Source organism: Parus major, chromosome 23 (assembly GCF_001522545.3).
Source record: "Parus major isolate Abel chromosome 23, Parus_major1.1, whole genome shotgun sequence".
Classification (NCBI taxonomy): domain Eukaryota; kingdom Metazoa; phylum Chordata; class Aves; order Passeriformes; family Paridae; genus Parus; species Parus major.
Genome location: NC_031791.1, coordinates 6620857 through 6648596, shown reverse-complemented (window position 1 = coordinate 6648596; position 27740 = coordinate 6620857). Strand labels below are relative to the sequence as shown.

Genomic DNA, 27740 nt, shown 5'->3' with positions numbered 1-27740 from the left:
GAACAAATTTTTTACCTTTTTTGGACCATTTTCCCCCAAATCTGCCCCAATTTCGCCTCTTTCCTCATTTTTAACCCAATTTTTTTTCCCCCAATTCCCCGCTGTTTTTCTTTATTCCAGTTTTTTTCCCCAATTCCCGTTTTATTTCCCCATTCCCATTTTTTCCCCTATTCCCGCTTCTTTCCTAATTCCTGTTTTTTTCTTTATTCCCGTTTTTTCACCAATTCCCATTTCGGCTCGCCTCGGCTCGGTTCCGCTTCGGCCCCGCCCGGCTCGGAGCACAGCTGCAGTACCGCTCTGTGGCCACAAGGCGGCAGCACTGCCGCAGAGCTCAGCCCGGAGCTGGGCGGGACGCGCCCCTGCACGTGCAGAGAAGCGAGGCAAAAAACAACGTGTGTAACCCCCTTCCAAAAACTCTTCTCCAAGGAACGGCCCAAAAACCCCCATCGAAACTCAGCAAGCCCTGCCTCTAACCAAATAAAAAACAAAATACCCCTTCATTTAAATATATTTAATATCTATTGCTATCATATTTATCTTTTGTATTTATACACATATATAATGCATAACAGTTATTAAAATATATTAACATCTATCCATATATTTTTCATATTGAATATTAATCCACTTGTATATATTTGTTACTAGTATTTATTTCTTTTTTATGTCTATATATATATGTCTCTTCCTATATTTATATCTTTATTATAGATTTCTATATTTTCATTTCTATATTTATTTAAAAGCCCTGCCTGTAACCAAATAAAAAAAAAATCCCCTTCACCTTAAATGGTTATTTAACTATTTTTAATGCTCATTTTAATCAAATTTATATTCATATTTATATACTATATTGAACTAGGTATAACACACAAGGTATAATATATTAAAAGATATTTCTATTAACAATTATACATATATTATTCATATTACATATTAAATATAAACTTATTTGTATCTAATTATAGCACTTATATATCTTTATATATTTAATATATATTTGTATATTGTACATTTTATTTAGAAGCCCTGCCTCTACCCAAATAAAAACAAGCAAGCCTTTATTTTAAACTGTATTTAAATTATTTTATTAAATTTATGTTTATAATTTTTATTTATATTTTATCTATACACTTATATGTGACATATAATGTATTACAATAACATACATATAATTTATATTTTATATGGGTATGTTTTTTACCATTATTTACATCATACATTTTCCATTTATATATCTTATTTTTACATTTATTTATTTATTTATTAGGTATTTATCTATTTCTCTTTCTATTTTTCTATTTTTATGCTTTTTAAAAATTGTATTGGTTTCTATTTTAAACTATAGAAATTCATTAACCTAACACATTAGAATGACAAAATCATAAAGCCTTAGTCAACACTGGTATGCAGTATAATACCACCAGCTTTTTAGCTCTCTAAGAATTATGAATTTTTAAGTCCTATTCACAGGTTATCCCACCAGGACATGAGTCCTATAGGACTCCTGCTTGCTGTACCCATCCTGGTCCATGCCATACTCCTCGCTGAGGTCCAGAGATTCCCCACTACAATTACCATCCGGGACATTTCTCATTTGTGGGGGACAGCATAACCTGGCATACTTTGCTGGCACCCAACATAAAAATGATTCATAGCCAAAGAAGTAGAGCAAAAAGATCTAGGCATTATTTTTAATCGGACTGTAACGATGATGCCACATTGTGGTGTAGAAACAAGAGAATAGCTCTCTCCATTTTACTATCTTGGGTGGCTGCAGCAAAAGCTTTAGGCCAGATAAACCAACTCAGGTGTTTCCTAAGTAAGCAAACCAACGCTGCCTCCCTCACATCAAGTGGCTTACTCTTAGATGTAGACACTGTCGGGCATGCCACACTGCAAAAGAGTGGCAGTAGACTTTGTACTATTAGCACGAGCACAGCTGCGAGGACTTTGAAGGCACGTGTTGCATGAATCTTTCAGACCACACTATGAGTCCATACACAGAATTATCCAGCGAAGATGATGGTGACTGGTTTAATGCACCATTCAGAAAATGGAACTCATCTAGTTGGACTCTGTCTTTGGTTTACTGATTTTTGTAGTTGCTGGTGTTGTGTTTATGTTGCTACTGTTTTTTAAGTAGTCTATTAAGGGTTTCTTGTCCTTTTATTTTGAAAAGTAGGGCCTATATGGGAACCTAATTAGATGGGAAAGATCATACCCTGGAAAGGGTTCCTAGCATAAGAGAATAAACCTGAAGCCTTGAGGATAGGGTGCTAGAGAGATGCTGAAAGAGTCATCCCACCTTAGACTTGTAAGGTCAGAACCCCTGCCCTGCAGCCATGATTGGATACCTGCCCTCAGGTAACCCTATGTATTGTTAAGCCCACCACAACCCTGGGTCTTTGGAAGCTGGCCCTCAGACCGTGCGGTCTCTCGGTGAACATTAAAATCTATCTCAGGCACTCCATCGCACCCATCCCATTTTTATAGCCACGCCACCTGGCCGGACTGGACTCCGGAGCACAGAGAACTGTGATAGTTTGACTCTGAAGTCACTGAAGTGCTGGATTATGGAAAACGGGTAAAACAGTGGATCACTCATTGATGTTACCCAGTGGGTTTTGGGCAGGGCCCAGCAATTTGCAGCAGGCACGATTAGGGAGAGGAGCCACTGCTTCCCTTTCCAGCAAGGTATGGGAAAGACAGGCCAGAGGATGAGGCTTGGGAAGGAATTGTGAGCTGAAAAGTAGCTCAAATCTGCCTTAAATTCCTGGAGTCGTCTGGGTTGGAAAGGACTTTATAGATCATCACGTTCCAACCCCCTGTTGTGGTCAGGGACACCTTCCTGGGGTGTCCATGGAATATGCTCCATGCCAGGCTGGTGGAACGGGCAAGATTTTCTCCTTGAGCCCAGTCAGGGGCATTTTTGCAGCTTCCACGGGAAGGGAAGCTGGGAGGCTCCATGCCTGGAAATGTTTCCACTGTGATTTTTTTTTGGTCTTGGCAAAAATTGGGCATTAAATTCTTCCCAAAGTGAGGTGCTTTTCCCTTGATGGGATTACACACCAGGTACTAAGGCTTGTGCTGTGTTTTTCTCCTGAATGGAAGAGTGAGGGAACGTGGATGCTCCCAACTGTCACAATCAAAATATGAACAAGCACTCATGAAACTCACCTCGCCAAAACTTGGACTAAAAAAAAAAAGATGGGAATTCCCTTGGCAGAAAAGCACCTGTGAAGCAAAGCAAGCTTAAAATGCCTGTAAGCAGGAAATCCAAGAGAAACGGCTGCTGGCTCCTGGCATCCTGGGCTTGCCAGACAGGTTTTGTACTGGACTGCAGGGCAGCTTTCCTGCCTCTGGGGAGGGGGTTTCCTGCATCCTACTGGAAAGGGAAAACATGGAGAGAGCGGCAAGTGGGAAGACAGTTGCTGACACGTGTTCTTGGATTGCGGGTCCTTCCGGTGACTCTGCATTGCTGCAAGTACTAAGGACAGCAGTCTTGAGGTACCTGTTTGTTCACTTGTGAGGCTTGGAAGAGACACCGGATATGAAATTCCAGGGATGTTCCTCTTGGTGGAGTGAGAAGCAGTGGAATCTGTTTGCTGTCTGCTACTTCATTCCCTTCACCTTGGTCCCCTGGGGGTCCAGGTATTCCCATTGCACCTTTGCTTTTCCAGGGTCTCTAATTTAAATTAAAATTTAAATGCCATTTTGAGTGTGGCATTTCCTCACCGCGTGGCTGCAGTACGTGGTACTTAGCACCGGGTGGCAGCAACGATTTTAGTCCCAGCCAAGATCTCAGACTGTTATGCTGAGATGGAAAAAAACTGAATAGTCAGAGCTACTTCATTTGCCTTCATATAGGTATTTTCTTCCATTTCCAAGCTCTTCAAATTTATATATACAAAAGTTGCATTTTCATTTTTAAACCCTATATATCTACATTTAGAATTTCTTATATGCCAAGATCCTGTATACAATACAGGGTTGTATTTTGAAATAAGTTTTCACTAAAATAATTATTTATATATATAAAATAAGAAATGCTACAGGTTTTTTTTTATTTTTTGCACAAACACGCCTCCTAAATTTCCAAGCATTTTTGGGCTGTAACCTTCCTTTCTTGGGAGGACCCCACCTAACCCCTCTTATAACCTACTCACCTTCTCCTCCACTGCATCTTCAATCTCCCAGTGACATTGGGCTGTCCCAAATTACACCATCTCTGCATCACCTCATACCCAGGGCTCCCCCATCTCCTGCCCCAGTGCAGAGAGAGGGGAAAGGCAGCCAGGAAAGGTTTATTGTAGCAAGTTCCTTCAGCAAGTCTTTTGGCACTTGGGGGTCCTGACACTGGCTGTGACTCCGGGCCACCTGATGTTGTTTCTGGAGCAGCCCTTGTCACAATGGTCAGCCCAAGAAGCCATGGGCTCGCACTGCCCCTCACACCTGGAGTCAGAACAATCCCAAAGGGCTTGGAACAACCCCAGGATTTAGCTGGGGATGCCAAGGTGAGAGCACCCTACTTCAACCCTGAGGAATAATCACCTCTCGAATCCAAGGAGCTGATAGCATGGGGAAGGGAGCAGGAGACAACAGTGATGCTCAACAGGATCTCACATTTATTATTGAGAAGTGATTAATGGTGAAAAGAAAGGCAACGCCCATTCCTCACTGGCTTAACAAGAAACTGAAACATAGTGACTACACATTTTACAGTATTCCTTCCTTGGTTTGTTTTGGGCTTTTTATTGTCCAAAATTATTGTTCCTGTAAACAAGAAGTTTTTACCATTGTTCTCAGCTTTCAAAAAATCAAATTAATCCAGACCTAATCTTTAAATCCATATAATTCACAAGAACAGAAAATTTCTTAGGACTCCTAGTACTTTTGTGTAACAAAGGGTCAGAGAAAAATGAACCCCCTTTAAGACATAACCTTGTGGGCAATTTTCTGTTCAAGTCTTCTTAGGCAAACACCCCCACTTCCTCATGGAATTCCTCCTCTTCCAGTCCAGGGAAAGAAAGAAAAATAAAGGTAACTCCACTTGGCATGGTGGATGTTACAATTCAGTGTTCCAAGTGCAAAGGTCAAAACCAGGGAAGGAGGCGCAACAGGGTGGATGAAGGGGCAACGGTGGCATTTCAAAATTATAGAAAAAAAAAAGGCATAGGCCATTTATGGACTTGAAAATCCAAAACCCATAGTAAAGAGACAAAAAACAAAGTGTATGCTCTGGAAATCACAACCAAAGCCAAAAGAAAGGGGACAGGTTTTACCTCTACTCTACCTAAAAGGGATTTTCTGTTGTTGTTTTTGTTTTTTAGTCCTATGTCTTGTGATATTCCAATACTTTTTTTTTTTTTTTTTTTTAAGTGGAAGTTTGTAAAAGTCTTTTTGAAGTCAAAGGAATTAAGAAAAAGAAGCCCTAATTCTCTCTGGGATACTCTTGCTCCTTTCTCTTTCTGAAAGACAGCTGGGATGCAATCTCTGCTGCAATCTGTGGTGGAGGTATGACCTTTTACTTGACACGGCCTTGGCGTTCCTGCAAAACAAATAACAAGAGATCATATTAGCTGAAAGCAGTTTTATTCACCACTATTACACATCAGCATTCCAAAACATGGCTCTCCCATGGAGCCTATCCCATAGCCAGCAAAGCCAGGAAAAGAGCATTGTTTTTGTCAAAAAAGTGCTGCTACTGCATCCAGTCATTGCAGAGATGTGACATTGCTGAGGTCAAACAACTCCGCATTCTCCATTTTTTTCTCTTCTTAGGTGGGTGATTCACCACCTGCAGAGCTGCATTCAGTTCTGTGGATTCCAACATCAGAAGGAAGTGGATCTGCTGGAGCAAGTCCAGAGGAGGCCACAGGAAAGTTCTGAGGGCTGGAGCCCCCCTGCTCTGGGGATAGGCTGGGAGAGCTGGGGGTGTTCATCCAGGGAGACCTCTGAGGACCTTTGTGGTGGCTAAAGGGGCTCCAGGAGAGCTGGAGAGGGACTTTGGACAAGGGCCTGGAGGGACAGCACAAGGAAGAACGGCTTCCCACTGCCAGAGGGCAGGGTTAGGTGAGATCTTGGTAAGAAATTCTTCCCTGTGAGGGTGGTGTGGCTCTAGCACAGATTGCCCAGAGAAGCTGTGGCTGCATTATCCATCTAAGGATGGATATCTTATCCATCCAAGGCCAGGCTGGACAGGACTTGGAGCAGCCTGGTCTAGTGGAACGTGTATCCGCATTGGAATGAGATGGTCTTTAAGGCCCCTTCCAACCTAAATCATTCCATGATTCTATGAAAAACACTCCACGTGATCTCCCATGTAGGCATCAAAGCAGGATGGAGCTCAACCGACAGGGAGCACTGACATCAGCCTTGGTCTGCAGGGACTGAAACAGTCCCAGCACCCAGCAGAAAGCCTCTGTGATACCCCTGACACTACTTGATGGCATCTCACTCTAAAACCAAGGACTTCACAGGAATTTCCCACTAACTGCTGCTATCACCCCTGGGTATTCCTCCACCACTGTGGAAACACCCTGTCCAAATATTTGCACCGGAACAAGGAAGGCGCAGCACCAAATACCTGGAGACACCAAAGGCTGCCACCCCCTCTGCTGTTCTCGGCACCCTGTGCCCATCTCTTCTGGGTTTTGCTTGGGTTTAACAGAGTAGCTCTCACAGAAGCAGTTCCAGGCTACCCTAAAGGGTTATGAGGTACTGAAAGTGTCATTCCCAGATCATAAGACACCACCTCAGAAATTAAACCTGTCAGCAGCCAGAGAGCCCTGAGCTGATGCTTCTCCCTGGCTCTGTCTCTTCCTTGAGAACAGGCAGGTCCCTGTAGTCTGGGTGCGACATGCACTGTGGGGCTCCGGCTCCTCTGGAGTGAGTCCGTCACCACCCAGCCGGTCCGAGAGGTGCCAAGTCCATCCCACTTTCACAGCAAAGCCATACCTGCAGCAGGTACCCACGGGTACAGCAGGTTTTCCCGCTTCACTTGGAGAGGAGATGCTGTCAGGGCTCTGGTGGCTTTTAGCTCAGGGTGTTTCCCTGCATGTCAGCTGCTCTGCCTGGAGTTGTATCCCCTGAAATAAGGGTGGCAACAGAGTCCCCTGCCTGCTTCCCATGGCCCTATGCTAATTTAGTGATGGGAGGCACCGTCCCATCTTCGCAGCTCACACAACCTCTGCCACAAGCACACAGGCTGCTACAGGAAACCCCATCCTTTGCCACTGCTAAATCCAGGGAGAGCCCATCCCCAAACAGCTTCAATTCTGGGACAACGGCATGTGCAGCCATCTATCCTTAGAAACCTTCCCAAAAACCAAGGCCTGGCCCCCAGGCTCGGAACAACACCACTGGCTTTGGCCTGTCAGCCACACACCCAAAGAGGCTTCATCTCCAATTCCTCTGTAGGATGCAAAGCAAGGCCAGCATGACCCTCTGCTGTCTTCTGGGGACAGGGATTAGACAAAAGCACATGTTCTCATTAAGAACACTTACCCAACATAAGTCAATTTAATTCTCCTGTTTTCCTGTAACTGTCCAAGTCGATTGCAGGTCCTTTCATTGCCAGAAAAACAACTGCACCACAGCAAAATCCAACTGCTGAGGTGGGAAGCAGAGACAGGCCTGAACACAGAGCACAACAAGTACTGCAGGGAGAGTCACAAATCCAGAGAAAGGTGCCAAGCTCTGTTTCTGGCTCAGCAGCCAGCACGTTATGTTAAACCGGGACAGATGGCAATGTCATGCATCCCTCTGGGAAGCAGCTGCAACTACGTGAGCTAATGCCACCAGTTCCCAAAGGCAGACGTGGGATAAACTGGCTGCCATGTTCAATAATCCCCTGTGCATCTCCAGGGCCAGAGTCCTGGGCCGGGACAGTGGCCTAGGGTCCTGCTGCACACACATCACCCTGCTAGCTGAGCAGCTGGACCCCAATCAATCACATCTTCCCAGTGAGAAGGTGACGCTGCTCCCAAGGCCTGAGTACAGCTAATAAGGAGCCAACTCCAGGGAAAATCCCCCCTTAAATACCAATGCGTCAGAACAGAGGCTAGAACAGATGTCCCCCATGTCGCCAAGCTAGAGAGGGGACCAAAGTGAACATCTTCACTTCAGATCTGCTGTAAACCGGGACTGGAGAAGGGGGTCCCCAAAAGGTCCCCATTCCCCTTCAGTCAAGGGGCTGCCTCAAGGAGAAAGCCAGAGGGGAATGGAGGAAAGGTGGCTAGATATGGAAGGAGGTGGATCCCTGATCCAAAATCACCAAATCCAACTGCTTTGGGTTGGAAGAGAGCTGAAATCTTATCTTGCCATGGGCAGGCACACTTTCCACTAGACCAGGTTCTTCCAGGCCCTCTCCAACCTGGCCTTGAACAATTCCAGGGATTGGGCAGCCGCAGTTTCTCTGGGCAACCTGTGCCAGAGCCACACCACCCTCACAGGAAACAATCCCTTCCCAATATCCCATCTGACCCTGCCCTCTAGCAGTGGGAAGCCGTTCCTCCTTGTCCTGTCCCTCCAGACCCTTGTCCGAAGTCTCTCTCCAGCTCTCATTGGCCCCCTTTAGGCATTAGAAGGGCCTCTGAGATCCCCCTAGAGCCTTCTTGAGGTCAACTTCTCTCCCAGCTGCATCTAGCCTTTGGAGCATCTCTGTGGCCTCCTCTGGACTTGCTCCAGCAGCTTCACATATTTCTGATGCTAGAATTCCCAGAGCTGGATGCAGCAATGCATGCAAAGTCTCACCTGAGTGGAGAAGGATCCCAAGACATTTTGGTCCTTGAGGTGTGTCAGTGAGCATTCAACCACCAGTCAGATCTACCAGAACACACAGGAAGGCTCAACCATGTTGCAAACATCTTCCCGGCTCATCCAAATCCAAATGCACAGGCTATGGAACAGTCTAAGTCACGGCCCACCCAGCTACGCAACGGCCCGAGAAGGAAAAGCAGCGTCTGTGCACACACACGCTGGGCTTTGCTCTGGCATACAATCCCTGGAGAGCAAAAGGGTTCCATCAGGAAGTGTTTTATGCCCTTTGGCTGCACTTTCATTAAATTTGGGCTACGTCTGATTGATCCATATGGGAGAAGCAAGAAAGACACCTGCTCAGACTCATCCCCATCCATCAAACCCCTCAGGAACAGGAAGGGTAAGAGAAAAATGGCATGGGAATAGCTGACATGTGCCATGGCTCAAATCCTGTGCTGACACCAAGCTCACACAGGGCAAGTATGCAAACAGGAGCCCTTTCTGATCATATCACTCAAAGAAACTTTAGTCCCCAGCTGAACTGTCACTGCTGTCCCCAGGGGCTGCAGCCATGTCACAAGCCAGGTCCTGATAACAGCAACTGAGCAATGAGAGATCACCTTACATATTCATGCCACAGGGGAGCCAACAACAAAAGGCTCAAGTGTTTGTACCTGACAAGATGACAATGAGAGACAACCAAGGTTCTGCATCAACACTCCTGGTAAACATAAGGATTTTATCACCACACCACAGATAAAGAAATAGCAGACTAAGCCAAAGGAGCACCTGAAGAAGAAGGCAGGGCATGGCTCCCAGTTGTGCCGCACACAAACCCTAGTTTGTTGGCACCTGCTTAAGCTGCAGCACAGCCCAAAGCCCTTGGGCAGGCCAGGCCAGGCATAATTTCAGTTTAGCCTCAGAAGGTCCTCCAAGCAAAAGGCATCATGTGCTCAGTGCCTGCCCACAGAGGAAACAGCAGGAGATTCCTTCACTGGAGCATTGGAACTGCCAGTATCATTCCCCAAAAGGCTGAGACACCCAATCAGAAAATCCTGAGCTGGACCCACAAGGATCATCACGTCCAACTCCTGGCCCTGCACAGGACACCCCAACAATTCCACCTTGTATCAGAGAGCACTGTCCAAAGGTTTCTGGATCTCTGGCAGCCAAGGCTGCCAGACCATTCCCTGGAGAGCCTGTAATCAAACCCTGGCCTTGGTATACATACACACACACACAGATCAAGCACCTTAACAGCCCCACTCAGCCTGTGGTGCTGCACTTCACTGTTTGATGCAATCCCACCCAAGCAACCCAGTGGGATCTCCATATGCCCATGCCTGTGTGGCAGACATCTTAGATCATTGCCCTAGAAATCAGGAATTACTGCAGCCCATGGCTGGATGTGCTCAAGAAAGAGACACAGCACAAACGATGGATGATGCATCACCTGTATACTATACTCCACAAGCAGTATTTATAAACCAAATTTAACTTTTCCTGGTGTCAGCATTAGAAAGCCATCAGAGTTACAAAAAAAGCTATGTCCTAGTCTAGAAGGGATTAAAAAAATCAGATAGTGATCTGGTTATAGCCTGACACCTTCATCCTACCTCCCATTCACTTAATGGGGCTCAGCACCAAGGAAGAGAGGTGATAATGCAAATAAAAGTGTTTCTTCATCACAGGACGGGCTTTTTCTAATCTAACAGAGCAAACCCAAATATCCACAGAACCCTAAACAGGGCAAACTCACATCATTGAACAAGCAGGAGTCAAGAAGAGACATATGGCCTTGGACATCTAATTTCCATGTCAGAGCAACCAGCCTCGTACAAGAAGGGCATGAAGACAGCCAAGGCTTTTCCTCTAATGGAGGGTTTACACAAGGTGGTCCAAGCTATCAGATACCTTCAGGCACACTGCTGTTCCCCAGAATCTTTCCAAGCACCTTTTAAAACCAATGCAATCAACTGCAAAGAACAAACCTCTTCTTGCTTAAACATCACATTCAACTGCCTGAATAAAGCAGCTCAATTCCCATTTATAATTACTTTCCATAGAGTCTCTTGTCCCACAGGTCAGGAAACAGAATGGTGAAAAGCTGAGAACATGTGTTTTTTTCTAAACATATTTAGAGCAACAGAGACACAGCAGAGACTGGAAGGATTCCCAGTGGCATTCCACAGGAGGACAAATGGGCTCACAACACAGCCTGGAACTGGACTGGCTGACTCTGGAGGACAAGCAAAATAAGCCAAGTCCTTTCCCGTCATTAGGAAGAATGAAAATTCTCCTGGTCTTCAACAACCAGGGGGTTTTTTATTCTACCTCATCACTACACAGGAAACACACTTCATTACTTTGGTTATCTTAAGCCACCGCTCAGGCAAAAAGTCTTACCGTGAGTGCCACAAAACTCTTTAGAAAAGGAAAAAACTCCACTTTAATGTTTCAGAATCTTCACTGCTGTAGAGCTAAAGCCTTGGCAGTACCGTCTGTCACACCATGCAGGTGTAATGATAAGAACTGAAAACCCACAGAACTTCAGTGGAATTTGTGGCTCCATATACTCATAAAACATTAGAGAGAGAAATGAATAATAGTGGCCAAGTTTACGGATGATATTAAGCTATTCAGGGTAACAAAAACAGCAGCTGACTAAATGGACGACTTTCTGAGAAAAACCTGCCGAACTTTACAGTTGGACATGTGGTCTACCTGGTTGAGAAAAATTAAATGATGCATGTGCAGAAAATGCCTACCCCTAAATCCCAAGATTATGAGTTCCAAATTGACCGTTAACCATCAGAAACATGATCTGTCACTCCAGGAAACTGCCTACCCTGAAGAAAAGCAAGTATCACCCCTGAACAAAACATACCACTGTGCTGTTATACAAACCCAGACAGAATCTATCCTGAGCAGAGTGTAGCTCCGCTCCTCTCCACCTCCACAGGCACGGAGCAGAACTGGAAAAGGGTCAAAGACAAACAGGGATAAGCAAGGGACAGAAGCATTTCCATCTGCAGAGCCACTGTGCTCTAACTCTCTGACCTGGAGACAGATAACTGGAAAGGCAGAATAGGCACAGAGGAGTGAAATAATTGCTCACTACCTTTTCTCATATAAGAACAAGGAGGAATCATGAGGCAGACTCAAAGCAAACCAAAAGGACATTTCTCCACACAATACATAGTTTAGCTGAAGAACTGGAAATCCGGTGGATGCTCAAGGAGTCCATCAACAAGTAGATAAGATGGAAAAATTATGAACTGATAAAGATACATCCTTGGGGTTATGTAAATTCCAAAGCCACCTATTCTTCAAGAGAAGGAAAACCTTCAGAGAGGGATACATGCCTGTACCGTCCTCACAGGTGTTTGCTCTCAACCGCGTTATTGCCAGCTGCACACAGGACTTTCTAAATGGAAACAGAAAGCAGCAATACCCAAGAAATTTCTTTCTCTGTGCCCAGCAGACGTGCATCTCCTGCTGCCATGTGAGAGGCACTAACACAGACTTTGATCTGACCCACTGCAGCTGTCCTGGTATTTGAGGCTTAAATACCATCTCCATCCCAAATAAGACAGAAGAGACACTTCATGCTACAAGAAAAAGACACCACAATATTCTGTATTATGAGAGGACAAGAGGAGATCTGTTAGCCTGCTTCTGTCAGCCATGAAGAGCTGAATTCAAGCTCAAGTAAAAGAGCCAACACTCCCTATAACATGTCCCGTCATTTTACAGCCACTCGAAAGGGAACACAAAGCCACATTCACTGGAACAGTTTTATATTTCATATTTTATTTTTTTTTCCCTCCTCCAAGTGCATCAAGAACATGGCTCTGGAATCAGCTGAACTCCAAATCAGGCTGCAACAGCCAAAAGACTGATGATCAGGGCTTCTCAATTTCCTTAATTTTGAGATGATGATCAGAAATTCTCTGAAGGTATTTTACAGATGGTACCACAAATAACAGAGCTGAGATGGAGAGAGCAGAGCCTTCTCCCATTCTTCACAGACACAAAGAAGGAAACTCAGGAGTGTGGTTTCCTTTCCCCCCAAGATTAGAAACAAGAGTTTTAGGTAGATTTCATTTAAGTCTTCCAAACTGGAATGATATCACAATAGCTCTGCAGTTAACCACACAAAAAAGCAGCTTAGCATTGTGCTTTTAAGACCAAAAAACAATCCAATTATAAAGAACCAGAAATTTCAAAGTTCTTGCACAAACCACTAATGGTTCATTATTAACTACTCAAACACAGTTATATGACTTATATGTCAATTAAAAAGGCTCATACTGGGCACTAGTCACTGGAAGGAGCTACAAACAACCCTCTATCCCAACCATCAGTCTGGATAATATGACCATCCTTGTTTAACAGGGACTTCTCTAGGAACTGCTGTGGTACAGAGCAGGATGTTGGCACTGTTCTGGCTGCCAAGCCTCCAGTGGTTTGCACCACTAAGGAATTAGTTATTAACTCACAAAGCCATAAGACACTACAATTACAAACCAGAACATGCAGGAAAATGAGAGGACTAATTGCAGTGAGAAAGAACACAGCTCAAAACAAGGAGGTTCATGAACCAGAGACAGAAAAGAAGAAAACAGCTCCTTTCAGGCAAAAAGCTGGTGCAGAATTACAGTTTCAGTAAGAACAAGGAAGGAACAATTATGCATGGAGCTGTTCTTGATGGACTGCACATAGAACAATGCCCTTCAACTGTTTTATTGGGATCCTAATCAGCTTTCAGCAATGTCTTGTGACCCACTGTACTTCTGCACTAGGGAAAAATCCAGGGAACTGAACCAGATCATGCCCTGGGGGTTTGACTGAATGAAGCAGCCAGCAAAGAGTTTTGCTTGGAAGATAACTACTTTTTCTGGCACAACAGCTGTTAATAAAGTAATCTGAAACACATACTGTGTGTCAGTAGCTCTTAACCTCAGTGCCAGCAAGTTATCCAGAACTCTGGGAGGAAAAAATAAGAGGAGAAAAAAACCAAAGCAAGCCCTGCTGCTGACATCTTACTCATTCCCTTCTGCATTCCAAGCCCTCCACAGTGTTTCTAGGGAATCTGCCAGCCATATAAAGGCAATTTATCACAGAATCACAGACTAGTTTGGATTGGAAGGGATGTGAAAGCCCAGCCCTTTCCACTCCCTGCTATGGACGGGGACACCTTCCACTACACATGGTCACGCAGCTCCAAGCCTTGTCTAGCCTGGCCTTGGACACTTCCAGGGATCCAGAGGCAGCCACAGCCTCTCTGGGCAACCCCTGCCAGGACCTCAACACCCTTACAGAAATTATTTTCTCCCTAATAGCTAATCTAAATCTACCCTACTTCAGTTCAAGGTCATTCCATCATTTTACTTCATCTGCTGAAGGGCAAAAAAAATTGTTTTTTTTAAATTTTAAGTCATTCATTTGAAGTCATTAATATGTTCATAATCAATTCAATTAACACATTTATAAGAACAATTAGTTCAGGGTATCCTGCCGCTCAGAGCTGAAATCATCCAGCTGAGATAACCTGGAGTGGGGGGACATGAAGCTTTGCCCACAGCAAGAGGGCAAGAAGTAGGTTGGAAACCAGGTTCACAAGAACCGGGTGTGGAATAAACTTCCCCCGCTCGAGGCCATACCTCTAAGAGATGTGAAACCCCATTGCAGATGGCCTGCATTCTCTGGCCTGCCCAACACCAATCCCAGTCCTTGAATCCTAGAACAGCTTGGGTTGGAAAGGACCTTATAAATCTTCTAGTTCCAATCCTCTGCCATGGACAGGGATAAAACAATTGAAAAAAATTAAACAGTGCATCTCAACAGGCCTTTAAACCAACATCAAAAAGTCAACTTTAATTATAATATTAACAAAAATTACATTAAAATATTACAGACTTCTGACACAATACTAATAGTGGGAGACAGGACTACAAGGCAAGTACAAGTGGTTTGCTCTTCCACTGCTCTGATTCCACTTCAGTTGCAGGAGAAAACCTCCCAGCTGCTCCTGTCTTGGGGACGAGGAAACACAGCTCCCTGTCTCATAGCAGAAAACACAGACTAGAGCATCAGACAGATTTAAGTCTTTCCTCCAGTCTTCTCCTGTATTTAGACACAGCTAGAACACAAGCAAAAATAAAAATCTCTGAGTGTTGTTATGTGCTGGCTTAAAAATATCATAAGCACAAAGTATTCCTTACAAACAGAGAGTGCCAAGCCACTGGAATAAGCAGGATAGTTTGTTTCCTTCATTCTTGGGCAAACACACAAGCATGGACACAGACCTACAGGATTTGAACAGCCAGGAAATAAACTGAAACCATGTGCACTGCTGAACAGCACAGCGAAAATTCTGTCTCGGTGCATCAATCAAATAATTTCACTTATGGCCCAGATCTGGAGCAGAAAACAGCAAATAGTCCTGCCATCACCAAATGAAAGGACCTGTGTGAGTGGAAGGAGTGTTCCCTTGCTGCCACAGAGAACAGTTGGCTTTGCCTGGATATAGAATATCCAGGAAATTAATCTTCTAGTCAGAAATACTGTCCTGTGGAATATGGTAAAACCAAAGCAAATGTAGCATTCTCCAGGACAACTCTAACAGCAGGAGGAAAGTGTGCTGGTCTACCCTACAGGGAATATTCTCTCTCCTCCCCTCCGAGATTACAAATTGAGAAGAAAAAAAAAGAACTTTGTAAAATCCATCAGAAAGCATTCATGTATTCCAGCAACTGTAAAATAGCCTACCCATTTCAAACAGGCTCTTACAACACCCCTCAGTTTTCCTTTAAATCATGTGTTCCAAGGAGGCAGTGACTCTTGCCACTATTAATACTCTTTTATCCAGCAGACAGCATCTGCTGAGGCACAAAGCAGCACAATTCCAGAAATAACAGATCCAATCTGGCCAATCCCACCTTTGTGCTTTGAGGCTGATCCTCAGCATGACAAACCCCACCAAAGCCCTCCCCATCCTGCACATCAGCCTGATTCAATACTCCAAGTCCCAGCACCAAGTATCTCTTCTCAGCTACAAACCTGACCACTAAGCACTCTACACAGGACTGGTTTTCATGAGATAGCCTTCCTAAAAATCCCTTGAACCTGTGAGTAGTCAAATATCAAGCCTGGGCAGGCAGAAAGAACCAAAATAAACTTCACTTAAGAGCTCCCACAAAACACAAGCCATCTAACCTTTCACACCAAGCAGACCATTATGGTAGATCTTTACACCAAGGTCACTACAGCATTCCTAGAAATACAAGTGCATGACCTTGAGGCAGGGATTTGTGTTGCTGTTTCGGTTGTTTAAAACAAAGATAAAATAATTCTTGCATGGAAGAAGTCAGTGACAATCTCTACCGTAAAAGCAGTTGTTCTGGGTTTCAGCTTTGCACCAGGCAGAATTGCACTGTGGGTTGGCTCCACCATTTTGGGTCAGGAGAATATTCAAACCGTCTAAAAAACTGGATTAGTAGAGCAAAGCAACACACAGTAAAGGAATGGGGATTAGCTTTAGAGGAACAGGATGGGCATAGGCAATAGGAAAGGAAAAGAAAGAGGATTATTTCAGTGTTTTCAACACTGAACTAACTACCCACCCCTCTCCCTTCACTGGACAATGGAAACAGCATAAACACTACATTTTTCACTTAATTTCTTGGACCTGCTTTAGGGGATTCTGAAGAAATGACTAACAGTGAGAAGTATAAAAGAATATTCAAGAGTTCCAGACTTTCACAAGAGATCATCCATCTGCTCAGGCAGCAAGCAGGAATCTGTCTGCTGAGTGAAACAATTTCAGCTCAGGAGAAGCTGAAACAAGCCAAACCTTGAAACATTTAAGCTTCAAGGAACACAACTGCAGAGCATCAACACCTCACACTGTGGGAGAGATAAAAGAGCTGGGAGCAATGGGATTTCCCCAGCACAAAAAGCAGGGAGCTGCTGACAGAGCAGCATTTTAACTTTCCCGTGCTTCAACTCTGGTTCCTCATTTATTTTTTTAATTCAGGCAATTACTTGAGATGCTTCAAGCAGCTAGAGCACAGTTTGGGCTTTTTGGCACTTCTAGTCCCATGGTAGGAATCACTTCAAGGAAAGAAAACTCTCCTTCAGCAAAAAATAACTGGTCCCCAATGAAACCATGAAAGAGAAGTTACAGAAACCTTATCTACGTTTCAGGCTGTGTCAGTGAGTGACAGAGGAGGTCAAACTGTTGCTGTAAGAATGACCAAGGCCCAGAGAGTCACATCCTCCGTGCCGGATGTTACAGGGGCCCAGAGCATGAAACACAGGGTGAGTAAATAGAAAAGAGCAAACACTGACTGTGTTTACACAATTCCCTTCTCTGTAAATTCCAAAGACCTATGACTAAGTTCTATTGGAGAGAAAGAGCACTTTCCTAATCAACTGCTGCTGCATCCACTAGAACATGGTTCAGAAGGAAGTGCTGGTGCTCAGATTATCGTTGCTTTCAACTCTCCACACGAGCAAGTCTAAAGAAGCAAGCAAGGGGAGGAGACTTTAAAATGCAACTGGGATGATGAATACACGCTTTACAGCTTTAAGAAAACTGCTAGGCCTCATTTCTAGTATATTCCTGATTTTCAGACTTTACACAGCAAACACAGCAGCTTTCCAGAAGAAGAGCCCATCATTCTGTCTGGTTTTCCCAAAGCCTTTTCCTCTCTTTTCCTCTTCCTTCTGCTTTCCCATACTTCATATTAACTCTTTCTTTCAGTCCGTCCGTCCATCCATCACCTGTCCTTAAGGAACATTTTTCCCCTTCCCCTGCATTCTCCCACCGTGCCAAGGTCTGACTCTAACAATGGTGACTGTTGCTCCTTGAAGTCAGGTCTGGAGGGTATCACCGAATCCCATAATGATTTAGGTTGGAAAGCACCTTACAGAAAATCCTGCTCCACTCCCTGCCATGGGCAGGAACATCTTCCACTATCTCAAGCTGCTCCAAGCCCCATCCAACCCGGCCTTGAACACTTCTATAAAAGGGGCAGCCACAGCTTCTCTGGGCCAACCTGTGACAGAGCCTCACCACCCTCACAGGGAAGATAAAGGCTGGATAGCATGTGAAACTATTCTAGGAGGTGAAATGACACAAAACAATCAGGTCCTCACAAAATACCAGTTTACACTTTCACACCTTGCCATTTATTATTCCTCCCTTATAGACTTTCTCCAAGCACTGCAAGTGACCACCTTTGTGCCTAAGTGTTATTATTTATATGATACTCCATGTAAAATATATATAAAAAATTAAAAACTGCATTCATTGTCACAGTGATGAGCTGCAGCTCCTGATTCTGCTCTTCAAGTCTTGGGTGAAAAATTCCCCATTGCTCAAACTAAAGAGATTATCAGGAAACTTGGCAAACTCCCAGACAGCTGTGCTAATGCTGATTTTTAGAATTATCATTTTGATCAAACATAAGCCAGACCCACACTGAGGGTAAGGGCAGCCCCAGGTGACTTTACTATAGCTGAAGCCAAGTAAGATTCAAAGCCCACCGATTCCTGAATTTGGAGCAGGATTTTCAATTAATGCATTGTTAAGGAGTAGATGATGACAGGAGGATTTGAGAGCAGCTGCAAGGCAAGTTGTGAGCTCAGCTCATGCGCCACACTGCTGGCAGTGCAATGCAGGTGACAGCCCACCGTGGCCCCAAACAGAGCAACGACCACGTCCACAGGACAAGCAGTCATGGACTTCAATCGCAGTGAGGGAGATTTAGGTTGGGCATTAGATAAAGCCTCCTTACAGGAAGGATAATTAAGGAGAGGCATAGATTGCCTGGGGAGGGACAGGAACTGCTCCTGTTCCTGGAGGTTTTACAAGTGGAGGAAGACATCTGTCAAGCTGACCCCACTGTGGCCGGGGGGTAGATTAGCAGCCGTTCTAATAACCCAGCTCTGGTTTCTAACACCTTCCCAAATGCCCCCTGCTGGTCTCTGACTTCAAACTGCTCCGATTCAGGAGCTGGTAATGGCACAGAAATTTGTTTACATCACAACACCCAGCAAAGGCTGAGATTCAGCATAACCAACACACAGTCAGTCATGGGCAGGGCCTGTGTAAGGCTCCTCACCCTGCTCTGCCAAGTGCTGGCATTCATTTCATAGAATTATAGAGTGGTTTGGATTGGAAAGGGTGTTAAAGATCATCTAACTCCCTGCCACGGGCAGGGACACCTTCTGCTAGCCCAGGCAGCTCCAAGCCCCATCCAACCTGGCTTTGGACACTTCCAAGGATGGGGAAGCCACAACTTCTCTAGGTAACCTGTGCCAGGGCCTCGCTACCCTCACAGGGAACATTTTTTTCCTAATATCCAATCCAAGCAACCTATTATCTTCATTTAAAGCCATTCCCCCTTGTCCTGTGTCTCCAGGCCCTTGTAAATAGTCTCCCTCCATCTTACCTGTTGGCTCCTGTCAGGCACTAGGCAGCCACAACTAGGTCACCTCAAAGACTTCTCCTAGCTGAACAATCCCAATTCTCTCATCCTTTCCTCACAGGAGAGGTGCTCCATCCCTCTAACCACCTTGATGTGGACATACTCCCACCCAAGGAGGGACTGGGTGTGGGTTCCAGATAGAAGACAGATAGCCAAAGGCAGGCTAATGCCCACAAGTCCACCCTTTCACACCCCAGAGTTTGTCCAGTGCAAGGCAGCCCCCACTACCTCTTGCCTCGCAGAACTAAGACAAGACACACAAACATGTTACCTTTTTAACATTTTCCTCCTCCTCTTGGCGTTTCTCATAGTGTGAGAAGTCATCAAAGATGGAGGTGGTGTGCTTGTAGGTGGCAATGATTTTCAACACCTGCTTAGCCTTTTCCAGAGGCACCTCCTGAGTGTCCCTGGAGTTGGTCACTGGTTTATTCTCGTTGTTCTCTAGGCGGATGTGTCGCAGCTGGCTGTTGGGAACGTCTTTCACAAAAATCCACCTGACATCAAAACGTCCCTTCCATTTGTCCTGGGACCACACCCCTGCACAGGTGTTATAGTCCACAGCAGATTTCATTTCTGCTACACCGCAGAAGTGACCACTACCATTGACACTGAACAGTAAGTATACGGGGCCCTTCCCATTCGTGGAGCGATAGGCTGCATCCAGTCTCTTGTTGCCATGCTCCGTACTACACCAGATGTTGTATTTAATGGAACGGTGGATATCGTCCTCAGAGTAACTCTTAATGATGAAAACTCGTCCATGCTTTGGGTTCCAGTCAAAATCCTTGGGGTTGTAGTTGTTGACAGATCTCAACTTCTCCAAGACTGGGTGTGGCTCTGAAGGAGAACCAGAACTGGCCTGAGCTTGTCCCGCTCCGTTACCGTCCGCTCCGTTCTGGCTGAAGCCATTGCCACGATTCCGAGGGGCAACCCAGCGGGTGGGCTGTCCTGCTGGCACAGGCAGCGGGGCTGGCGGTGGAAGCGCCTGCGGCTGCTGCCCACCCGGAGCCTGGGTCACCGGTGGGCTACTATTGATCTGCTGGCCCATGGGCTGTGGAGACACCTGCGCTGACTGCTGAGCAAGATTCTGGACCAAGGCCTGTGACGGCGCTTTTGCCATTGGACCTTTGTTATCCCAGGTCCCGATATCCATGTTATGTTTTATGGGAGGTGGCGGAAGACTTGACCCTGCAATGCCATTCTTGGTCTTCAGCTTGGGCTGCTGCTTGGCGGGTTTGCTGGCAATGTCAGCCCACGAAGTTGGCTTTGGTGGTGCAATCGTTGCAGGAGGCAAACTGTTCGACGTCACGATATTACTGGTGATAGATCCACTCCCCACGGCTGAGCCGACAACTTTTGGGACACTGCTCACCAGGTCTGTGCTGCCCAGCTTGAGGGCTGCCATGCCCTGATCAATGGTGTTCATGCCAGGAGCCTTGTTCAGAGTCTCGTTGGCAAAGGCCGACTGCCCATCGATCATGGCCCCTCCTAGGGAGCTGGGAGCGTAGGCATAGTTGCTGCTGTAACCAGAGCTTTGAGTGGATTGTCCCTGAGAACTGTTATTCCCCCAAGCTGAAAAGTCAATCCCGCTTGGAAAGAAGTTAAAACCATGCTGCCCGAGGAATGGAGTGCTGCCAAGGGCCCCTGGCTGCCCAAACATGGCATCAGGGAGGAAGTGAGGTTCCCCATTGCTCAGCTGTCCATATGACGTCAGGTAGGGCATGGGGGGGTCTCCCCCTGTGGACCAGGCAGCTTCACCTAAGGAGTAGGAGAATCCAATGGAGGGACTGAAGTAGCTTGGTAAGTAGGAATCAGACATTGCAGTGTATGCATTATTCTGAAAGAAAACCACAAAAACATAAGCACTGAATAGTTAGGAGGAGCTGGACCAATTTTAAGGGACCAGGAATAAAGGCAGCTTAGACTTTCCATTCCCCACTCCTCCCTACCATAAGGCTGGGCAGATAAAACAGGCCCAGCCTTGAATTCCTTTGTTACAAGGGCTCTAAAATCTGTTCCATTGCCGGAAAGGTTAAAGACAAAGGCTAAGAAAGATTAAAGACATAACTTCCCATGCCAAGAGGGGAGTGTGTGGTGTTCCTGACACACGGTGTGGGATTGGACACTGGGAAGCCCCAGGGCTTCTGCTGAGGCTTTAAAATCCAGTATCTTGCATCCAAATATCATCTTCTACTAGTAGGTAATTCCAACAAGGATTATTCCTGCCTGTGTAACATACCCTTTCTAGGGTGGTCCAGGGAGGATTTGGGGAAAGAATGCAGAGAGAAGGGGAATAAGAAAGAAAAGGATCCAGTGGAAACACACTGCAAAAATCAAAAGTGTCCCTGTTTTCCTTAAACTTACTAGCCATGAAAACAAGCTTTATTCCTACAATTCAAAGTTCCACACTTCACACTATTCCAAGAAAATGGAAACGAACAGGGATTTAGGGCCTATTCCTCAAAACACGAATGTCTGTAGTGCTGTTGGCACACACTGAAAATTACTTGAAAATGGGAAGTAATCAATAGAAGCCTTTTACAGCACAGTGACAGCACCAGCAGGTTTCAAATCCAGAGAGAGAAAAAAAAAAAAAACAAGCAGCTCCATGCCTTGGTCTCTCTTTTAACATCCAGGTAGCCTTTAGGTTACAGAAAACAAATGTCTAATTTGACAATAAGGGAAGTTTCAGACATTCCCAAGATTTGCTTACATGAAAAACATCTGTCACTTCCCACTCAAACCCAGGTCCTCTCAGGGTAATGGTTTCAGTCCTGCTAATGGACATCATCCTGAGTAATTCAAACCTGTGAGCAGCAGCCTGGTGCTGCCCAGCCCCTAACACACCATCCCTGTGCAGATGAGATCAAAGGCATGTTCAGCTCCCAGCTAAAAGCTCGCCTTGCAGCAGGATCTGCTCTGTTTCTCATTGAATCTTGTATTCACATGCCAAGCACAGCTCCCAGAGGACTTCATGACAGGCTGAAATCCAGGGAGTCTTTCAGGATGGCTCTGGCACCCTCCAGAAACAGTTGGTTTGCCACTCTACCTTCTACTTACAGGAGAGCAACAGGTCTGGGGCTAACCAAGCCTCAACTTTAATTCGTTCCAGAAATTAACTGGAATTATTTAACATCGTGTTCAGGGCTGTGGTACTGCCTGAAAACTCAGAGATGCTCTCTTCAATCTTTGTTTTCACAAAGGTCTCCCAAAAGCAAATGAGTAAAAAAAACTCTCATTCAGGGGTTTTACTAACTGAAGAACTCAATCCTACTACACTCAGGACTCAGTATGTCCAAAGTTTAAGACAAATTAAAGAACTTAGAATTTCCTATTATTATTTTGAGACAGCAAAGTCACTCCATAAGTTAATAGCCTCAATGATAAGGGTAACATTTTCTCTCCTGAGCTCAGTTTTAAAGAAACAGGAACGCACTAGACCATCCCTAAACCTGAGGCAGAGCCATTTTCTCTCCACAGGAGCACTTGAAACACATAAGTACATCAAATAAAAATCTTTGCTCTTGTCACCTCAAAGTATTTTCCCACTTGTCAATTAAGTTCAACTCTGAGATATCTAACACATTAAGCTATGACCTGTGAAGTACGAAGTAGCTACATACAGGCAGTAAGGAGGGAGCAGAGCAGTTCAAGAGTTGAGCACAGGCAGCTCAGAGCAGATTTGGGACACAGCCACTGCTGCTCTCCACCTGAAAGTCCCCAATACTGCTTTGTTATCAAACACAGTATCTCGCTCTGCTCCCCTGCCCTCTCGAAACTGACACACTTGCTGATTACCATGCAAATAAATTTCCACCAGCTTCTCATTCTCTCTGTGACTTAAGACTCTTCATGAAGTTATTTCCTCAAATTCACTGTTCCACTTCACTCCAGACCAGAACCGGGGTTCTGAGTGAGCCTTGCTGTTGGAGCTTTTGATTTTTAAAGGGCTGAAAAATCATTTACTGTGTATCTGAGCTTCAAAATGCACAGTAACCTCATTGGAACTGACAACAGTCATACCTGAACGAGCAGGTAGGGAATAAAGGAGCAGTGAAACTTTGCAACATGGGTACCTCACAGGTGCGTGGAGAGCTCACAAAGCAACTCCAAAACTCATTTAATTCAATTATTCAGAACACTTTCTCTAACTCCCTTTTCCATCTCCAGCAAAGAGGTGCACCCTTGGATACCTGTGTATTTTTGCCTCCGTCCAGACCAAGCTCTAGAGGTTTTGGACTCTATTTTACAGACCAACAACACAGCGCAACAAGGAACCAAGAGTCACTCAAAGGTTCCACTCAAAGTTAACTTGGTGGTTTCACCTTCCTCCAGCTCAGTTTCTACCTCCCGGGGCACATCCAATCATTTCTTTCTTTTTAAAATTGATTTTTACCAGCCTGAAACACACCAACAAAAATTAAAGATCAAGAAATACTTCACCAAAACATGTAAAACAGAGTAAAATACCGTGTTGCTTCAAAATAATAGTAACCCTAATTGTCTTTAGGAAACTTAAATAAACTGCAGTTTGTAGGAAATACATCCATATTCAGAAAGAAGGTGGGAATTAGGGACGTTGACAGCTGAGATAGAATAAAACAGCATTAAATGACAGCTACTAGGAAAGTAGCTGCTTTTATTCCAGACTTGAGAAAGCAATAATGTTCTCTCACCCTATGAAGGCTGAATTTAGGCTTGTAACTTTTCAGAGGGCTGAATGCAATGAGTTGTCTTGATGGACAGGCTGAATTCTGAAGATTGTGAACAGCTGACAGACAAAGAATACATATCCTCAGATCTTTAGCACAAACTAGGAAAGTACTTGTTGAAAATTTAACTGAGACAGAAATGTGTTCCTGTGTTTCAAAAAAACATGCATCACATTTACATGAAAAAAATAATGTACTGACTAGTAAAAATATAGAAAAATACAGCAAGGAGAAACCAAACCAGCTTATTTTCATTGATTGCAACTGGAAATAGAAGCCAAGGGAATAAACTGGCTGCTCTTGTGCTATTACAGATGTTTATCTATAGCACTCACTTGTACATCTAATCAGCCCAACTCCATCTGTTCTGTGTCACTCCCCTGCAGCTCATTAAGGAAAACAAACAAACACCAGTTAACAGTGGTGTTACTCTAAGAGAAAGTGAAGAGGAAAAGTAGCTGTAAGTTTGACTTCCAGGATCTGGTCACAAAATTCCAAAACTCTCTTTCTCAACTTGTAACCAAAGTTCTCAGAAAGTCTCAACACTTTTATCACATGAGGGCTCTGGTGCTGTTTTGGGGGGTTTTTTTTGAAAAACAGAGAAATCCCCCTGACAGGCATCATCAGTTGACGTGGTGTAGAGGTAAGAAGGCTGATCTGATCCTCCAAAAGCGCAGCAGCCTCATGTGAAGCAACTTCACAACCCAACTCAGTGTATCTCTCTGGTGAAACTAACACAGGCGCAACACTAAAACCGAAAGAGAAGAAATGGTGACTTTGAGACAGTCACATTTTAAAAAAACCAAAGAACTGGACAACAACTCTGGGAAGTTCTCATAGCCTTAAAAAGTTGCCAAAAACCTTCCTTCCTCACCTACCACAACCTAAGGGTAGTCAGTGCTTTCTACCGGCAGAAATACAGGTGTAGGACGTAACTTAAGGCAGCTGGCAAGCTTCAAAATGCAATCAGTGGAGATGTGGAACATACAAGGAGACCACACACTTGGAGCAGCAGGAAACCTTGCTGCTCTTGGTGTTCCTGCCTGCAGCAGATACTCACCGGGCGGGCCTGGGGACTCAGGTAGGGCTCAAAGTCATCATCATTCAACCCATCCTTCTGGTGCAAAGAGCCGTTTTGCACTGAGAAGAGACGTGTCACGTTAGAAAAACCTATGTAATAAGCTCCCATTATTATCAGGTTAAAGTATTTAAAGCCAAACCCTAGAATACAACGAATTTCTGCCAATTCTAATACTTAGCCCACGGCACACAGACACATCCCCACCGCACAGGCATCACCTGCAAACTATCCCCAGCCCAGTAGCCAGGCCCAGTCGCAGGGTTTATGACCCTCCCGGCAGGTTTTAGGGAGACCCTCCCTCTCCCGGCGGCGAGATCCTCCCGCTCCCAGGCGGGCCCGCCCGGCCCCCCGGGATCTCACCTTTGTTGCCTTGGCCTTTGGGTCTCTGGCGCGACAGCGGCGACGTGGGGAGAAAAAGAGGGAAACCGGTGAGTCAGAGGGACAGACCCGCCTCGGGTGGGGACTCAGGCCCGGGCCGGTGACGGGGGAGGGGGGACAGAGCCAGCGTGGTAAACAGACCCGTTGCGGTTGGGGAAGCCAAGGCCCGGCACGGAGAGACCTGGCCCGGCGAGGGGAGAGATCCGGCCTGGCGGGGTCGAGCCCTACGGGGACAGGCCCGGCCCGGCCGCATCACAATGGAGCGTAGCTCAGCGACGGGAGAGGAGTAAGGCTGCAGCCGCCGCCCGGCCCGACCCGGGGCGCAACCTTCGTTAGGCCCAGAGCCGCGGCCTCACCCGGCAGGGCCGTCCCGGTATCGGCGCGGGGGACTCCTACCTGCTCCAGGAGGCTGCTAGCCGACATGGCTCCGCGGCGGGGCTGCAGGCGGGGCGGGGCGGGGCGGGAGGCGGCGGCGCTTTGTCCGGGCCAGACAGTAGCCCTGGCGGAGTCGGGGCGGCCGCCGGCGGAGCGGGGCGGGGGAACGCTCTATGCCACCATCCCCACCCCACCCCCCGGCCGCGCGTCTCTATGGCCCGGGCCCGCCGCCTGGAGCTCCCCCCGCCCGGTCACGCGGCACCGCGCGCGCCCAGCCACAATGGCGGGAAATGAAAGGGGGCGCACTGCATGCCGGGACGGCGGAGGACCGGAGCCGGGGGAAGCAGCGCCCCCGTTCGGCTGGAAGTGGGAGATCTCTTAAAGGGCCGGGCGGCCCCACTGAGGTTTTAAGGCAAAAAATGGCAAATTCAGGACCCGGTTGCGGGCTCAGCCCAACCTCATCCTGTCGCGCCACGACATTTTATCTCCTCCCGTGCCCAGTCCAGCACTCCAGGGTGCAGAGGACTCAGGGGACATCACAGTCCTATGGGACCCCGACCCAGGTCAAGGCGGCTACCTGGTGTTGGTTGGGTGTACAGTGAACAGGGAGCCCAGATTCACCCCCTCTTCCCGGCCAAGAGACGGGAACAGCTCCAGCAGGGACCTGACAGGAACTGCTGTATGCCTGGATTGGGGAAGGGAGTCCCCAAAAGGTCCCCATTCCCCTTCAATCAAGGGAAGCAAGGAAGCAAACCAGAGGAGGGAAGGTAGCTGCATATAGAAGGAGGTAGATCCCTGATCCAAAACCACAGAATCCCAGACTGGTTTGGGTTGGAAGAGAGCTGAAAGCTCACTTTATTCTACTCCCTGCCATGGGCACGACAGCTCCCACTATCCCAGGCTGCTCCAGGCCCTGTCCAACCTGGCCTTGGACACTTCCACGGACAGGGTAGGCACAGCTTCTCTGGGCAGCCTCTGCAAGGGTCTTCCCACCCTCACAGGGAACAATTCTCTGTCCTCTGGCAGTGGGGAAGCAATTCCTCCTTGACCTGCTCCTCCAGCCCTTTTCCAAAGTTCCTCTCCAGCTCTCCCGGAGCCCCTTTAGGCATTGGAAAGGCCTCTGAGGTCTCTCTGGAGCCTTCTCTTCTCCCGGCTGAGCATGGGAGCTGTTTCCACCTCCACCCCATGCCAGGAAACACTTCCCAGGGGCCAAGATCAGAGCAGCAGCAACCACCCCTCACAAATTGGGATTCAGGAATCCCTGCCCATCCCCTGCTGTCCCCAGGGCTATGGAGGCACAGCCTTTCACCTCTCCAATGAAAAAATTCCATTGGAGCTTAATTCCACTTTTCCTTTTAATGCAAAAAAATAGCCAAACACATCTTCCTACCCTCCCTCACCCTCCCCAGGTGTTTTCTTTGCTGTTGTTTTGCTTAATATTTCCAGCCAAGCAGCTCCCACCCTCCCAGCCCTCCCAAACCTCCGCGGCTCTAAAGCCACCCGGTGCTTCCCCCCCTTCCATTTTCCAAGTGTGGCAAACCCCAAATGCATCTCCAACCACCAAAAAAGATGAGGGAAAGAGGGAAAACAGCGGGGTGCACAGTATTTCAGCAACGTGCCAGATCTAACCCAGCCAAGAGATTATAGGAAGAAAGAAGAAGAAATAATACAAAAATAAAACCACCAAACGAGTAGCAACAAGCATGGAGCAGCCTCAGCACACAGTGTAAACAGAAGCTGTCCCAGTCCAAAATCTGGCTCTCCCGGAAAGCAACAGCACAACATGCTCTGTACACCCTGAAAGGTCCCTGCGGCACTGAGCAGCCAAGGGGAAGGATCTGGGTTGGAGCTTGAGTTGATATTTTTTGCCTTATACAAAAGGCTGAAGTGATCTCAGAGTCTTCAAGCGCTGTTTGCAGCACCCAGCCTTGC

At 46.3% G+C, this 27740-nt stretch overlaps 1 protein-coding gene across 5 annotated transcripts; it reads right to left on the bottom strand.

Annotated features, from left to right (window-relative positions):
• Window positions 1-4605: 4605 nt before the first annotated feature.
• On the bottom strand, window positions 4606-26076 carry YTHDF2 (YTH N6-methyladenosine RNA binding protein 2). Of its 5 annotated transcripts, none has more exons than XM_015649392.3 (5): window positions 25830-26069; window positions 25416-25440; window positions 25035-25114; window positions 19534-21099; window positions 4606-5551 (listed from the first exon to the last, which is right to left on the bottom strand). In XM_015649392.3, exons 1-5 carry the CDS (start codon window positions 25854-25856, stop codon window positions 5528-5530), a joined length of 1722 nt encoding a protein of 573 aa, XP_015504878.1. In that variant the 5' UTR covers window positions 25857-26069; the 3' UTR covers window positions 4606-5527. The 5 variants fall into 5 exon arrangements, with proteins under 5 accessions (XP_015504878.1, XP_033375428.1, XP_033375430.1 ...); XM_033519537.1 differs by lacking the exon at window positions 4606-5551 and adding an exon at window positions 14617-14908 and having other exon boundaries at window positions 25830-26076; XM_033519539.1 differs by lacking the exons at window positions 4606-5551; window positions 25416-25440 and adding exons at window positions 14617-14908; window positions 23939-24033 and having other exon boundaries at window positions 25830-26076.
• Between the last annotated feature and the right edge of the window lie 1664 nt (window positions 26077-27740).